Below are 17,400 nucleotides of genomic sequence, written 5' to 3' on the forward strand. Positions count from 1 at the left end.
AGTACATTATTTAATATAATGAGTGAGTACATTATTTAAATACTGCATTTGGTTAGACACTTGATAATGAGTGAGTACATTATTTAAATACTGCATTTGGTTAGACGCTTGATAATGAGTGAGTGCATAATATTAATACTGTGTTTGGTTAGACACTTGATGTTGAGTGAGGACAATATATTTAATTTAATACTGCATGTGGTACAACACTGCTGTTGTCATCTTTATACAATGGAATCTGATATGTGCAAAAAATACAAAATAACCCCCAAAAATCACAAACAAAAAAGGTGAAAATAAAAAAAGGTGACTTTTTAAACCAATTTCTTAGTCTACTAAATTCCCATTTTAGGAACTGAGCTAATTCTGTCCAGAGGGATAGTATGTTAAAATAAAAGAACTGTAAGGAAACAGACATGTACACTGGTATGCAAATTATCTAAAGTTATGGTTGTATGTAGATCCTGATTTATACGTTTTTTCAACATAAAGCAAAATACATGAACTTTTATCGGTATGGGAGTGATCTGGCTTTCTCCAAAGGTAATTTATGTACAGACCCTGAAATTAATTTTCACACACACACACAAAGATAATTTTTACCTAATTCATCTTTTGTTTCCATTTTGAAGCCTGTTTTCATGTAACTAATAATTCCAAGCCTAAGACTAATTCAAGCTGGTAAATGAAGTGTGACTGACACTGTATTCTTATGATGTTTTTCCCCAAGGTCTGCACGTCAATGGAAACAAGATAAAAACGGTGGACTCAATAATTTCAATAATTCATGAATCAACTGATCATGTAATTAACATTCTAATCCTGGCTGAATAGAAAATTCTTAAAATTGGATCAATGGATGAAAAATTCTGCAATCACAAACCTTTTGCTGGTGACTTAACTTCTTTAGTCTATCAATAAACTGTCTTCTTAGGACTAACTAAGCCTGGAGAGTCGTTCTATTGGACTAATTCAGACTTGAAAGTCCTTCTTAGGAATGTGACTGACTCAGCCCAGACAGCCCTTCTAAGGAATCTAACTAACTCTGCCTGGTGATCCCTTCAAATAATCTGACCAACTCGGCCTGGAGAGCCCTTCTTAGGAATTAGACTAACTCAGCCAGGAGAACCCTTCTAAAAGATCTAACTCTGCTTGGAGAGCCAATCTATTTTGACTACCTCAGCCTGAAGAGCCCTTCTTAGGAGTTTGAGTAATCCAGCGTGGAGATCCCTTCAAATAATCTGACTAAATCTGCCTTGAGAACCCTTCTAAAGAATCTGACTAACTCTGCCTGGAGAGCCATTCTATTCAACTACCTGAGAGCCTGAAAAGCCCCTTCTTAGGAATTTGACTGACTCAGCCTTGAGAGCCCTTCTAAGGAATTTGACTAACTCAGCCTGGAGCCCTTCTAAGGAATTTCACTAACTCAGCTTGGAGACCGCTTCTTAGGAATTCGACTGACTCAGCCAGGAGAACCCTTCTAAGAAATTTGACTAACTCAGCCTGGAGAGCCCTTCTAAGGAATCTGACTAACTCTAGACTGCCTGGTGAGCCCTTCTATTTTGACTAACTCAGCCTGGAGAGCCCTTCTAAGGAATCTAACTCAGCCTAAAAAAGCCCTTCAAAGAATTTGACTAACTCAGCCTGGAGAGTCCTCCTAAGGAATTTTACTAACTCAGCCCAGAGATCCCTTTTATTTAACTAACTCAGCCTGGAAAGCCCTTCTTAGGAAATTGACTGACTCAACTGTAGAGTCCTTCTAAGAAATTTGACTAACTCAGTCTGGAAAGCAATGGGTCATGGGTTTATGTATTAACTGTAGACACATGAATATTTCTAATACATGCTGGTATTACACAATTATAGAACTTGCTAATGTAAAATATGAAACTTAATGAACCAGTAAACATCATCTTGACCCAATATCATGTGTAGGTCACTATGATTGGTTTATTGATTCATAAAACTTCATACTCGTCAAAGTAAAAGTCTGTATTCATTTTTCTTTAAATGTTTAAGAGAAGAAAAAAAATTGCAATCGCATTTTCTTTAGGATTGTAAAAATCAACATTCCACTTCCCAATGCTCAGAACTTAATGTTATGATATCATGTAAAAGTCATGATCATGCAACATGAGGTCATGACTATGCAACATGAAGTCATGATCATGCAACATGAAGAATGAGTATGTAACATGAAGAATGACTTTAGCATGAAGAATGACTATGTAACATGAAGAAAGACTATGTAACATGAAGAATTACTATGAAACGTGAAAAATGACTGTAGCATGAAGAATGACTATGCAACATGAAAAATGAATATGTAACATGAATGAATATGAAGCATGAAAAATGACCATAACATGAAGAATGACTAACATAAACATGACTATGTAACAAGAATACTGATTGTAACTTGAAGAATGACTATATTTAACATGAAAAATGACTGTTACATGAAGAATGATTGACATGACAAATGACTATGTAACAAGAAGAATGAATATGTAACATGAATGAATATGTAACATGAAGATTGACTATGAAACATGAAAAATGACTATGCAACATGAAGAATGAGTATGTAACATGAAGAATGACTACATAACATGAAGAATGACTATGAAACATGAAAAATGACTCTATCATGAAGAATGAATATGCAACATAAAGAATGAATATGTAACATGAAGAATTACTATGAAACATGAAAAATGACCATAACATGAAGAATGACTAACATAAACATGACTATGTAACAAGAATATTGATTGTAACTTGAAGAATGACTATATGTAACATGAAAAATGACTGTTACATGAAGAATGATTGACATGACAAATGACTATGTAACATGAAGAATGAATATGTAACATGAATGAATATGTAACATGAAGAATGACTATGAAACATGAAAAATGACTAGCATGAAGAATGACTATGTAACATGAAGAATGAGAATGTAACATGAAGAATGACTACATAACATGAAGAATGACTATGAAACATGAAAAATGACTGTATCATGAAGAATGAATATGCAACATAAAGAATGAATATGTAACATGAAGAATTACTATGAAACATGAAAAATGACCATAACATGAAGAATGATTAACATAAAGAATGAATATGAAACAAGAAAATTGACTGTAACATAAAGAATTACTATTTAAAATGAATGACTATGTAACATAAAAAATGACTGTTAGATGAAGAATAACTAACATGAAGAATGACTGTAACATAAAGAATGAATATGTAATATGAAGAAAGACTATGTAACATGAAGAATGACTATGAAACATGAAAAATGACAAACATGAAGAATGACTATGTAATATGAAGAATGAATATGTAACAAAAAGAATGACTATGAAACATGAATAATGACTAACATAAAGAATGACTATGTAACAATAAAATTTACTGTAACATGAAGAATTACTATCTAACATGAATAACTATGTAGCATGAACAATGACTTATTTGAAGAATGACTAACATGAAGAATGACTATGTAACATGAAAATTTACTGCAACATGAAGAATGACTATCAAACATGAAGAATGACTATGCAACACAAAGAATGACAATGCAACATCAAGAATGAACATGTAATACGAAGAATGACTATGCAACACGATGAATGATTATAACATGAAGAATGATTATGTAATATGGAGAATAATTGTAACATGAAGAATAAATGTGCAAAATAAAGAATGACTATGTAACATGAAGAATGACTAACATGAAGAATGGTCAAGCAAAGTGAAGAAAGACTACTTAACATGAAGAATGATTTTATGTATATATAACATATAATTTATATTTGGCATTTGTCTATGATTATAGACTGTAAGGGCCATTTTGTAAACAATGTATTACATGGCTAATTTTTGTCTATGATTGAACTATATATATTTTTAGATAATTAGTACTTATAGGTAAACATGTTAACATGGATCTGAGTTTAGAGCATAGGTTTCCCCTCAGAAATTAGTAGTCTACTAGATGTTTGTCATGTTCTGTATAAACATTTAAGTAGAAGACCTGATCATGTTTATAACTCAAAATGTTCTATAAATGAACTTTGGACTCTCTTCCTGGTCCTCCAATTGTGTCTTAGGTTTTCAGATGGGTGGAATCAGTTTTTTAATTTTATTTAGTTAAAATTTGAGAGTGTTTATCTATTTATTTAAGTTATTCATTGGAATTACAAATGCCTCATTAATACTTTCAGACTAAATCACTATTTTGGCATTATTGTGAATCCATTTAGAGACAATTGGAATCATCATTGCAATACATAAAGACTGTCAGCACATCAACATTATTCCAGGCTATTGGCACATCATCACATTCAAGGTTGGAATTCATTCAGAACACCAACTGAATTCATTTGGAATACTCTATCCTTTTGGACTTGTAATAGAACTTTAGGACTATTTGGAATTTAATTCACAATACCATTAAGTTCCTTTACAATTTTCACTTTGCATTCTAGGGAAATAAATTTTGCTGAATTTTACAAACCTTGTTGGTTTTTGCACTTTTCTGTTACATACTTTAAGACCACAGAGTGATAACAATGACTATCGAAGATGAAGAATCAACACACATCATGGTATGCCTTGACAGTCAATGAAAAACCACATCTGATAGGAATTGTGTAATAAATGGCATTTACTTAATAATTGATCCATACTCCAATTTCTTCACTGGATTTATTATTGCAGCCAGAACTGTAACTTACAGTAGGGTAATAATTGATTTGTCAATAACACTTTTGTATAAACATTTGATAATTACTTTTTTTGTTATTTTATAGAAAATTAAGGCATTTTTTTAAATGTATGCCTAATCTACTTTTTACCTAATAAGTTTCATTTTTTACAAATCATTGCATAAATGCAAACAAGCAGTATGTTAGCTAATTGCATTTCTAAGAATAAAACAGGTCTATAAAGTCATACATTACAGCAAACTCCATTAATGCAATTATGAAATTTCTGAGTTCCTTTTGACAGAAATTGCATGGTAAGGAATATGTGCATTAAAGGCAATATCATACAAACTCTGTGTATTTCCCACTCCATCTAATTAAATTTACTGTCATATTGTAAAGAACATATGTCTTCAATGTGTCCTTTGTGTAATGGAATTGTGTGCATGACAATATTTCTTTATTATATAAGAACATAACTGCATATTGGGTTTTGTTGCAATGTGGAGCATTACCAACAGTGTTGATTTTTGGCCTTGGTGAATGCTGACTTATATTTACTCACTTCAGAACACACAAAGTGCCAGCACTGGTGGGGGGGGTACATTTATTGCTAGTTCTCTGGCTGTGGATTTGACCATGACAATGTTACTTCTTACGGTGCAATTTTTCTCTATGTCATTGCAGTACATGTGAGCCTTGACAAAAAGCTGTCCACTTTACGGATCAAATCTTGAGTTGTAGAGGTATGTAAAAATCTATAACTCAATTCTCTCTTGCTGCCAGATATATGTGATGATCATATACTGAATGATTTAAAATGTATTCACCTCAACATAACAGAAACCATGGACATGGATAAGGCATGCCTAGAAGTTTCAAGAACTGCCTCTGGCAAATGCTGTAGTTTAGCTGTAAGGCTATGGTGATAAGAAACCTACCCTTGAGTTCCAACGCCTCTAGGTTCTTAACTATGAAGAGGGCCCAGATTGCAATGGAATAGCCATTTGTGATGCCATGGGGTGGGGGACAAAGCAGAAGAGTGAACCCTGTAGCTAGCCACATAAGAGGTTTCAGTGTAAAGGAGGGGACTTAGGGGACTTACAACCCCTTATGCTGCATAGCAAACTCTTGGTCCTTAAAAAGCTTTTGAGACAGTTCCTGACCATAGCTAAATAGGGCATCAAAAGAAGATCTGGGATTGAGGTGTCTCTGAAGTCTGTCCAAACTGGAATGATTCTCTTGTTCTCTGAGGGCGAGGGCTTGGAACACTGATCCAGGGGTAGAAGACTCTGTTTGCTACATTATCAAATGACCAAAGCCCTGCCTCTTCTGCCATCTGAATCAATGGTTGGGTGGAAGGAGGTACTATATGAGCCTGAACTGTGTCGAATTTCATTATTGTCCACTATAAGGATGTCTTCACACTGTCATGCTCCTGTGAGGCTGACCTATGTGACCCCATGTCTCTCTGATGCCAGTGAGGCCTGGCAATACAGGAAGCCTTGCTATGTAACTGCTCAAGTGGAACAATGGTATTGTCTCCAGCGACAGACTCAGCAAGTGGACAAAAACACATCTGGAAAAAAAAAGACCAGCCTCACTCCTTTCTTTTCCATGTTAAAAGGGGATAATGTCAGGCCTCCACCCACAACATTAGCTCTGCTATGAGGTCAAGGCCCCAGTGTTCATGGTGACATTGAGAATTCACTTCCCTGAAACAGATATTCCCACATTCCATGAGGATTAAAAGGGGTTACAGTAATAGGGCTATGTTGACCATATCCCTTAAGGCATTGCATATATTCATGTGTCCTAGGAAATGCCCTAGCAATTACTAGCACTGCATATATTCACATAATAATAATAATAATAATAATAATAATAATAATAATAATAATGACTTTATTTAAAGAAGAAGCTTATTTGATCAACTGACCAATCTTCCATGAGGCCTTCTACAATGATATTTGTACAAAAATATAAATAATGCAGAATTTTTACAAGATAAGGTGTCTTTAGACAACAAATGCTGTTAAAAACTGGACAACTGATCTACTGCTACAATAAAATATGTACAAAACTTTAGGGATGAGTACATACAGGATTCATACAAATAGTAGTAGTGAACATGTGTACAATATTTTAAGTGAATACATGATAACAATTTTGAAAAAACTAATAGTACTGAATTAAACAAAATCATACCGATGATTATTTCTGGAGATGTTGACTAAGAAGCTTTTTGAATTCTTGACGTGATTCAACTGACTTTGTATAAGGTGGTATGGAATTCCATAAATTGGTTCCAGAGAAAGCAAAACTCTTCTTATAAAACTCTGAATCTGATTTAGGTAAATATAACTTGTTGTTTGAGATGGATCTTAGTTGAACTTCATACATACAGCTGTATGTACATTTTTAACAAATTTAAAGTTACATTTAAGGTAATCCAGAACCAAACCATGTAAGGATTTACAGACAGATAAACACTTTTGAGACTCAGAGTTGCCAGCTGAATGGAAGTCACATTAGTGTTTTAAATAGATTTGTTGATGGTATATCTAAATCAGCATCAAGAATAACTAAAGTTGCTATTTTCGGAAATTTCATTCATCTTTCCTGATATATGTACCATTGTTACCCCAGATAGAACAACAATATTCTAGTTCTGGCATGATAAAGATCATTGTAGAATATCTTTTTTTGTTCTTGAGGGAGATAAGATTTTATTCTGTTCAAGATATAAAGCAGTGAGTTCTTAATGACCTTATCAGCTTGTAATTTCCAGCACAAGGTATTGTCAGTCATGATGCCAAGTAGTATTGTCAATCATGATGCCAAGTAGTATTGTCAATCATGATGCCAAGTAGTTTTTCATTTTCAGACTGTTCTATATCCATTCCTTTTATCATTTTAACTTTGAAATCAATTTTCTCAGCTTTTACTCTTGCTCAACTACCTATGATTATGACTTTTCATTTGGCTGCATTTATCTTCATACCACTGTGTTCAAACCAGTTATTTATTTTTACCAAATCTTTATTTAATTTAGTGCTAATCTCATGAAATGTTGATCCAGTGTTATATAATGTCATGTCATCTGCAAACATGTTAGTGGCAGATAGCTCAACATGATATGGTAACACTGATGTACAGCAGAAAGAGTAATGGTCCAAGAAATGATCCTTGTAGAACATGTGCCCTATGAAAGGACCCTATGCTACTACTAGCACTGCTTATATTCATGTGCCCTTGGACTAAACCAAACTACCAGTGTCCCTCTTTATATTCATGTGCCCTTGGACTGAATCAGACTACCAGCATCCCTCTTTATATTCCTGTGCCCTCAGACTGAACCAAACTACCAGCATCCCTCTTTATATTCATGTGCTCTTGGACTGAACCAAACCACCAGTAGCCCTCTTTATATTTATGTGCCCTGGGACTGAACCTAACTACAAGTATCCCTCTTTGTATTCATGTGCCCAGGGACTGAACCTAACTACCAGTATCCTTGTTTATATTTATGTGCCCTGGGACTGAACCTAATTACCAGTATGCCTGTTTATATTCATGTGCCACAGAAAGGACCCTATCTGCTGCTTCAGCTCTGTGCCCTGCCTAAATATTTTTAGATCTTTGTGTTCATACGGGCATTGCTCCGGTGGAAATGAAACATTTTTGTGTGAAACTAGTCATCCAACACCAACACCAGATTACATATTACTTTACCCACACTACAAACCTAGATTGCTCCAATAAAGCACTGGATGGAACTACATTACACTACACTACACTACACAGCACAATGTAATGCTACATGATATACACTACACTACACTGTATAGCCCACGTAGGGCAATCAACACTGCATATGATCAAGGGACCAGTGGGGGGGGAGACAAAAAAGCCAATGCAAGCTGCATAAATGGCTTGGCCTTTTTATGCCCAAATAATGCATATACAGTTCATATGGTTACTGGGTGGGAATCTCCAATATTTCCAAATCATAGGTGGGATGGGTCATTTCTTTTGCTGGGAAAAAACATTTCCAACTCCAAACAGTTAATTTTATAAAGAGTATTTATCAAATTAGGGGTCCATGCAAAAATTTAAATATTATCTTACTATCAGTACTGTTGCCATCAGCTATACCATGTTCCACATCATTTCTCCTAAAACTAAAATAAGGCAACTATATTCTGATGAAGTAAAATGTCCAATACTACATTGTAATTTTTTACATGTGGTTAACTGTGATAAATCAAAGTAAAACACAATGCTACACTGTAATTTCTGCAGGTGCTTAAATGTGATAAATGAAAGTAAAACACACAATACTACACTGTAATTTTTGCAGGTGCTTAACTATGATAAATCAAAGTAAAATACACAATACTACACTGAAATTTATGCAGGTGCTTAACTGTGATAAATCAAAGTAAAACACACAATGCTACACTGTAATTTTTGCAGGTGCTTAAATGTGATAAATCAAAGTAAAACACACAATGCTACACTGTAATTTTAGTGAAGATACCGAGTACAGCTGTGTAAGTGAACACAAGATATTTAAGTATTGCAACTCAAAAGACACATATAAGCATTTATGTTTTGAACACACTGTGCTGTGAAGCATTCATCTATGTACCTGGGCAATCTGCATCCCCCTCATCTACTGACAAGGATTCAGACAAGGATTCTGTTGTTGGGGGCAGTGCTGTAGAATTTTGTTTCAGGCTACCCGAGTGACGGAGCGCAGTTTTTATTCTAACTAAAATAGCAAGGATAGTGTCAAAAATATCAGTGCAAAACATAAGGATTATTAAATACTTAAGTAGTGTTTTGCATTATGTCACTGATATGTGACCTAATCAAACTGGTTATTACAGAAATTACCACTCCAGCTGCTTGTTCACATACATGTATTAATAATTCTCTCAATTAATTTTTCTATTCAAACATTTAACAAAAGACAGAGTAGTGCAGTTCTTCATTTTTGTAAAAGTTACATATAAAATTTGTTCTAATATTGGAATACATTAGTAAAACTGTTGGAAAGTTTCTCGGTGGTATTTTGTGTTGTGGGATGAAATTTTAAAAATGTTCATGACCAAAAATGCATCATCGTGAAATTCATAATTGAGGTACATTTAAAATGGAGTAAATGCCATAAAAACTCCCAAAATATGCAATATTTAAAGTTTTTAGGGCAGTTTTAATTCTACTGATTTGTATTCTGCCCATATTTGTTAACTAAACCAAATATAATGGACAGCAGTCCTCACTATAGGGCCCTTCATTGGAACATAGTTTCTTTATAAGGCAGTAGTACTGAAACTGTATGTATAATGCACTTCATTGTAAGACAGTCTCATGGCTGCCATAGAAAGCATTATAAAGAGGAGTACTGTATGCATAATGCACTTCATTGTACAACAGTCCCAAGATATGGTAGTATACTCCATGGCTGTCATGGAAAGCATTATAAAGAGGGAATTCTGTATGTATAATGCACTTCACAGTCCCAAAATATGGTGGTATACTCCATGGCTGTCATGGAAAGCATTATAAAGAGGAAATACTGTATGCATAAAGCACTTCATTGTAAAACAGTCTCACTATATGGTGGTATACTCCATGGCTGCCATGGAAAGCATTATAAAGAGGTAATACTGTATGTATGATGTACTTCATTGTAAGAAAGTCTCATGGCTGCCATCTCATGGCTCCTGTAGAAAGCATCATAAAGAGGGAGTACTTTTTATGTATAATACACTTCACTGTAAGACAGTCCCACTATATGGTGGCACACTCCATGGCTACCATGGAAAGAATTATAGAGGGAGTACTGTACATATAATGTGCTTCATTGTGAGACAGTCCCACTATATGATGGTATACTCCATGGCTGCCATGGAAAGCATTATAAAGAGGGAATTCTGTATGTATAATGCACTTCACTGTAAGACAGTCCCAAAATATGGTGGTATATTCCATGGCTGTCATGGAAAGCATTATAAAGAGGGAATACTGTATACATAATGTACTTCATTGTGAGTCAGTCACTATATACTGGTATACTCCATGGCTGCTATAGAAAGCATTATAATGAGGGAATGTTGTATTGCATGTGAACTGCACAGATCTTCTGTTCTGAGAAAATATCACATACACCAACACTGTAGCCATCCTGCCTATTATGATATAATTTTATGACAAAACCAATTTTAGGACAGAAACTATGCAAATAATGAAGTTCAACATCATCATAAATTTAGAAGCTGTAAGAATGTAAAGTGAAATATATGCCTGAAAAATAATTTTTATGAAACAAAAGTTATTACAATTAAGGAGAAACAACAGATCATCCAATGCAAATAATCTTTGAAAAGAAATGAAGCTATATAGTATCTCTCAATGATCAGTGAACAAAACTGTGTGAAAGTGAGTATCGTGACTGAAATAAAATATAATGTGACGAATATTTTCTCATTAATGATGCAACTGAAGAAGCAGAAATAAAATGCCGATGAGGATGAAAGATTAATATTAATGTTGACCCAACCAATAAATGCTAAGTCTGATTCTGAGCATACAATTAAGCACCACAGCAGATAAAATGGATCACTTTGGCTGAACCACACACTATACATGGTTTCTAGTCTGCAGCCCCATCTGAATTCAGGGTCTGATGTTCTACAGGGGTGAAGTAAGGGTGAGACATATTCTGGATAGACTTTGGACAAGTGTGATTGTCCATCAGAATTCTTTTGTTTGGTTACTGATCGTCGCAAGTCTGCTTGTTCTACTGAAAATTGGAAGTGAATGATACAGAACATAATTATATTTTAAAAAATTGCAGATGTTGAAAGTGGTTGTGGTTATTATAATGTAGAGTTCAGAAAAGACATCTTTTCTCTTCTGACCCTGAATTTCACAATTTCGCTGTAAAGTCTTAAACCACCACAAAATACACTTTATAGGTGTAGAGACAGGTCACAGATACATTTTTTCCCAGACTGCCATGTCTGAAAAAAAACTGATTTTGTTCTGGAAAAATTTAGATTTTTAATTATTACAAAAAGAAGAAAATGTCCTTAATGGCTATGAAATTGTTACAAAATTTATAATGGTTACAAAGCAAACTTTATCTGGATTGAAAAATATATCTCATATGAGATATTTTGAAGCAATCTTTCCTTGCACACAATAAAATGACCCTGTCCACATTATTCTGATTAAATGGATAATACGATCTTTCCATACTAGTCCAGAGAGAAGGTACTCGCAAATAAATACTAGGTTATGACATAATTCGTCTTCGAACATATTACTAACATTTGCTAACCAAAGTACTTAAGAAAAAGTGGAAACTTTATAGAGCCACCAAATACCATACATACAACAGTTATGCTAAAGCTTTGTCATTGAACATTCAGTAAACTCTTGGATAATTTGCATGCACTGTTAAAATATTATATATGTCTCACCCTCAATTGCTGTTATTACTGAAAGAATTTTTTTAAAGTACAGGATCTATCATAAAGAAGTAGCAAACAGTAATTTAAAGGTCATGGAAGAAGAAACTACCAGACTGAAAATTAAAAGTGAAAACAACAGTATACCAATAACTACCATGCTTTGAAAAAAATTTAACACTTTTTCACAGAGTAATACTAGAATAAATATAAAGGACTGGAAATGATAAACACTGTAACTCTTTCCCAATGTAATACTAGAATAAATATAAAGGACTGGAAGTGATAAACAATTTATCAAAGGATATAAGATTGAACATCTTTGATACTGCTGCATCCAAGTCAAGCCTAATTTACATATGTTCAAATACCACAAAAGAAGTGACTAAACAGCACTTCCATCAGTGCTCAAACTGATGGAGATTGATACAAACAAAAATAATAACATTTTTCAAGCATCACACTGACAAGGACATATGAATTCTAACATCACAATGGAATAATCACACAGTAAATTCAAGCATCACACTTCAACAGGCCAACACAACAGCCCACTGTCACTACAAATGAGAGCAGAAAGAAATAATAATAACAGTAACTTACAACATCAAACTAGACAACAAATATGCCACAAATTGCAAACAGTAGCATTTTGCAAAATCACATTTAAAACTGCAAAGAATTTTATATCACACCCACCCACAGAACCACAACTGTAATATCACACTTCATGAGGCAAGCAGTAATTCCCAAGTCCAGTGCCACTCCATACCAATAAGGTGCTTCTAAACGGACAAATATCCTGTACTATTATGAACTTTTCTTTAGACGCTGTAGCTAGGTTACCAAACATGTAACTCAAGTAGTTTCCAAGAAGAGGGTTGCCAATGTTTACAAAGTGAAATGTCTCAAGTATCAAAACTGAATCACACTGACCTAGATTTAGTACTGCAATATGTAACTTGCTGACATGCATCAACAAGATATTGGGTATAATTTATTTCAGTGATTAACTTAATCAGAGGTACCCAGGCCACAGTGACCTCATATTGAAATTATAGTATGGTATAGTAGTGCAGTACATGCATTTACAAGTAAAGTTTGATGCAAGCTGAAAAACGTATATGTTATATAGGCTGGAAAATCATTTGTGTGACAAAGAGTGACCTATTTTCAACAGGTGTGAAATGCCTATATGTATGAAGCCTTCTATATAGTTTGATCAGTTTGGAGCTTCTAGTATCAAAGACATGGGGTGAAATGTCTTTTGGTGAAATGATAACAAAGCATGCAGTAGGTAACAGTGACCTTCATTCTATTGGGCTATTTTGCATTATGTAGATGCATCCACATACTAATTTGATCATTTAGCTGTAATAAGGTCCAAAATATGGATGGTGTAACAAACTTAGATCTGGAAATACATAAGCCACCAAAAACATGCAAAATACATCAGTGACCTACTTGAGGTGTGTTAATTTTACTATCTTAGCAATAGGCCACACATATATTTTGAAGAGTGAGGTGTAACAGGGTCCAGAATGAATATTACACAATGAAAAATTCTGGGGAATAAATCTGATCTGTATTTGAAAAATATGTTTGCAAGCCATGCAAACAGACTAAAAAAGGTCCAAGTCAATAAAAATTCAGACCTGTAGACATATTAGAAAAAATGCTTTAATGGCATGAAAATCTAATCAAATAATCTACACATGCATTCAAACATGAAAACCAAATTGTACTTCTCTTCTCCACATGGTTTCTCCTAAATTGCACACACACAGTTTTGGTTTCAACTAAGCAAAACCAGTTTTAAAAATGTTTAAAGAACTGCTGTTACAATGGTATGAAATCAAATATTCATCATCTACACATGAATACAAATATTCATCATCTACACATGAATACAAATATTCATCATCTACACATGAATACAAATATTCATCATCATGATCTAATGATCAATATATGCCTATCAAATCTGATTTGTCTACCTCAAGCAGTAATTGTCATAAAATTGGTATTTATCAAAAAGTATAAGTTCAAAAAGAGCGACTATGTGTAAATGAAAAAATTGCTGTAATGGCCTGAAATTTAATAAGGTCGTCTACTCATGATCATGATAAAATGTATAAAAGTTCTGGGAACTAAGTTCAATAGTTGCACTATTGTGCTAAAATGGATTCATTGAAAGACATAAGTGCTTACAGATGTAATGAACAAACATATAAAAATATATGTGTAATAACACAGTGACCTCCTTTTTTTGGCATGGGTAGTTATTTGGCCTAGAATGCATCCAAATTCCAAGCCTGATGAGTGTACGTGTAACAATTTTGAAGATTTTTATGGCATTTTGAACCTTCAAGGTACTGACCATTTTGTTTTCAGGAGGACCCTTGGATTCCATTTTTTTAAAAACAAAACATTTTCTGCCCCAAAATTGCCTGAAAAAATGCTTTTGTAGAAACAAAATAACAATTATATCCATCATATTAGTTAAAAAAATTATCACCTTGTGATAAAAGAAAGACATCCTTTATAGGGAAAAAAAATCCCAAGCCTCAACCCTGACTCCTCACAGAAAATTAAATGGACAGTCCTTAAAAAATGAACAAATGCACAAACAAACCAAATGTAGAAAAATCATAAACAAACTATTGGAAAACAAACCACACAACTGCATTTTAAAAATGTTTACCCTCAGACAACCCTGCTGGGCTATTCTGCCCAGGGTGATCAGCCTCTAGAAATTCAGTCACAGAGGAAATCGGTTGGAATGGGAAACCATCAGATATAGGGGGATGACTTACCACACGTCGGATGCCAGTTTTAACTCTCTCTGAAAAAGTACCAGCAATATATAATATGTTCCTGCAATTTTTACTGTCTTAATTTCAATATATGTAGCAGGATGTGGGTGTCTCTATTCAGGGCTTCACAGATGTGAGCTAGACAAAGGTGTCCATGGCATAATGTGAGCTACCACAAAGATGTCCATGGCATAATGTGAGCTACCACAAAGATGTCAAGGCATAATGTGAGCTAACACAAAGGTGTCAATGGCATAGATGCAGCAGATCAATCCCGAAGGACATAAAAATGTTTTGAGCACAGGATATTGTTCTGAACAAAACAAAATGTCATTCTACTGAACCTCCATATGTTCACTGTCAGTCTCATATTTTCTATGTTATAACGAGTCCACCATTATCCCTATACTACTCTGGATATCCATGATCCAAACTGTCCATGGTGCATCCCAATTATGTTTATCCATCATGAAATGTGAAGTAAGCACATTCATGACAAGATTGGGTACCACATTTATCCTCAAGAAAACATGGGAAATCATAGACAACATGAAAATATGGTCAAATATGGGCCAATCTATCCATCAATAATCACTGACACCATGAAATATTATAAATATGGGACAATTCATCCATGAATAGTTAGACATGGATATACAGTCATATATGGGACAATCCATCCACGGATAATTACTGACAATATGGAAATATTATTAAATATGGGCCTATCCATTGATGGATAATTACTAACATGGAAATATTATCAAAAATGGGCCAGTCTATCCATGGATAATTAAACAACATGGAAATAGGATTAAATATGGGCCATTGGTCACTACAGCACACAGGCGAAAATCATTTACTAATATACAGGCATGTGACTGGTCACTACAGTAAGGAAAGAAATTTTTGTCTTAATTCTTGCAAAGCAGTTCAAATTTGACCTTCAGTCTGAGGCCAAATCTGGAGCCATTTATTTGTTGCTTTACACCTAGATTTCCACTGCATACATCATCAAAATACATATTTTACCTTTTAATGTGATATATTCACTTAAGAAGATTCAGGTTAAACTTATGTAGCCAATTGCATTGGTCCTTAAATTTGTGATAAATGGATCTTCTTTCTTTGACTACTAAATGCACAGACTTGCTAAAATTCTTCTCAAACTGAGATCTGATATTATTGTGCTTAGGAACTTTGAAACAATATCAACACTTTTGTCCAAGGTAGAGATAATGGGAAGGCTTATTGCTTACATACTTTGAAACCAGATCAATACTTTTGTCCAAGGAAGAGATAATGCAATGGCTGTAAAATCATGTTTGAGTTTTAAAATTCAACTTACAGAAACCATTCTAATCATGAAAAGAGAGTTGAAGAATTCATGAAATTTGGGGACGTCCTCAAAATTTCACCAGAATAAGACAAGACTCCTTTAAGAAATTTAAACAACTTAATTGGCTCTATTATAATCCTTGATGACTGCTGAACATTCTGTGAAAAAATTATCATTACTACCCAAGCAGTATGATTTTAGAAAATTTTAATTTTAGAAAGAAACTGTAACATATGTAGTGAAACTGGGGCATGACTACTCACAATGGAGTCATGTCTGACCATGGATGGTTCATGGTATGACCATACTTGTTCATGGTCAGTCTATTATGCATGGTGTCCATGTTCTCTACTCTTCTTTTCCTTATTGCATGGATATGAGTTACGGATATTGATGACTGCCTTAACTGTGGACATCTTTGGTTTGAATATCTGTGATCTGTTCAGGTACCATTTAATATCAGAAGTCTGACCATGGACCTTATGAAAGTTAGCCCAAAACTAAGGATAATCGGGATCCCATTGATGAAGCACAACTCACAAAACTAATTCAAATTATATTCATATAGGATGTTTCAATGGCTGTAAAACCTTATAACTAAGCATAATTCAATTATTTTTATTTTTTAACACTGTTATGTTCCTGTTATAAGGCAGGTATGGTCATGGAATAAAGCCCATCATGTTTTAACATGTTCTTGTTATAAGGCAGGCATGGTCATGGAATAAAGCCCATCATGTCATAACATGTTCCTGTTATAAGGCAGGTAAAGTCAAGGAATAAACCCCATCATGTTATAGCATGTTCCTGTTATAAGGTAGGTATGGTCATGGAATAAACTCCAAAATGCTATAACAAGTTCCTGTTTTAAGGCAGGTATGATCATGGAATAAACCCCATCATGTTAAAACAGGTTCCTGTTATAAGGCAGGTATGGTCATGGAATAAACCCCAACATGTTATAAGAAGTTCCTGTTTTAATGCAGGTATGATCATAAAATAAACCCCATCATGTTATAACATGTTCC

General features: G+C 34.2%; 1 protein-coding gene across 3 annotated transcripts in view; it reads right to left on the reverse strand.

The window, feature by feature from the left end:
- LOC149794928 (uncharacterized) overlaps window positions 1–17,400 on the reverse strand; it is a 137,691-nt gene that overhangs the window by 84,707 nt on the left and 35,584 nt on the right. The window contains exon 5 of one of the 3 annotated variants that reach the window (XM_089964568.1): window positions 14,922–15,062. The exons of the other annotated variants lie outside the window; for them this stretch is intronic. Coding sequence (XP_089820694.1) covers window positions 14,922–15,062 — 141 coding nt within the window. The remainder of the gene's footprint in view (window positions 1–14,921; window positions 15,063–17,400) is intronic. 3 annotated transcript variants of the gene reach the window in all.

Source organism: Sinohyriopsis cumingii, chromosome 7 (genome assembly GCF_028554795.1).
Source record: "Sinohyriopsis cumingii isolate HCF-2022 chromosome 7, ASM2855479v2, whole genome shotgun sequence".
NCBI classification, from domain to species: domain Eukaryota; kingdom Metazoa; phylum Mollusca; class Bivalvia; order Unionida; family Unionidae; genus Sinohyriopsis; species Sinohyriopsis cumingii.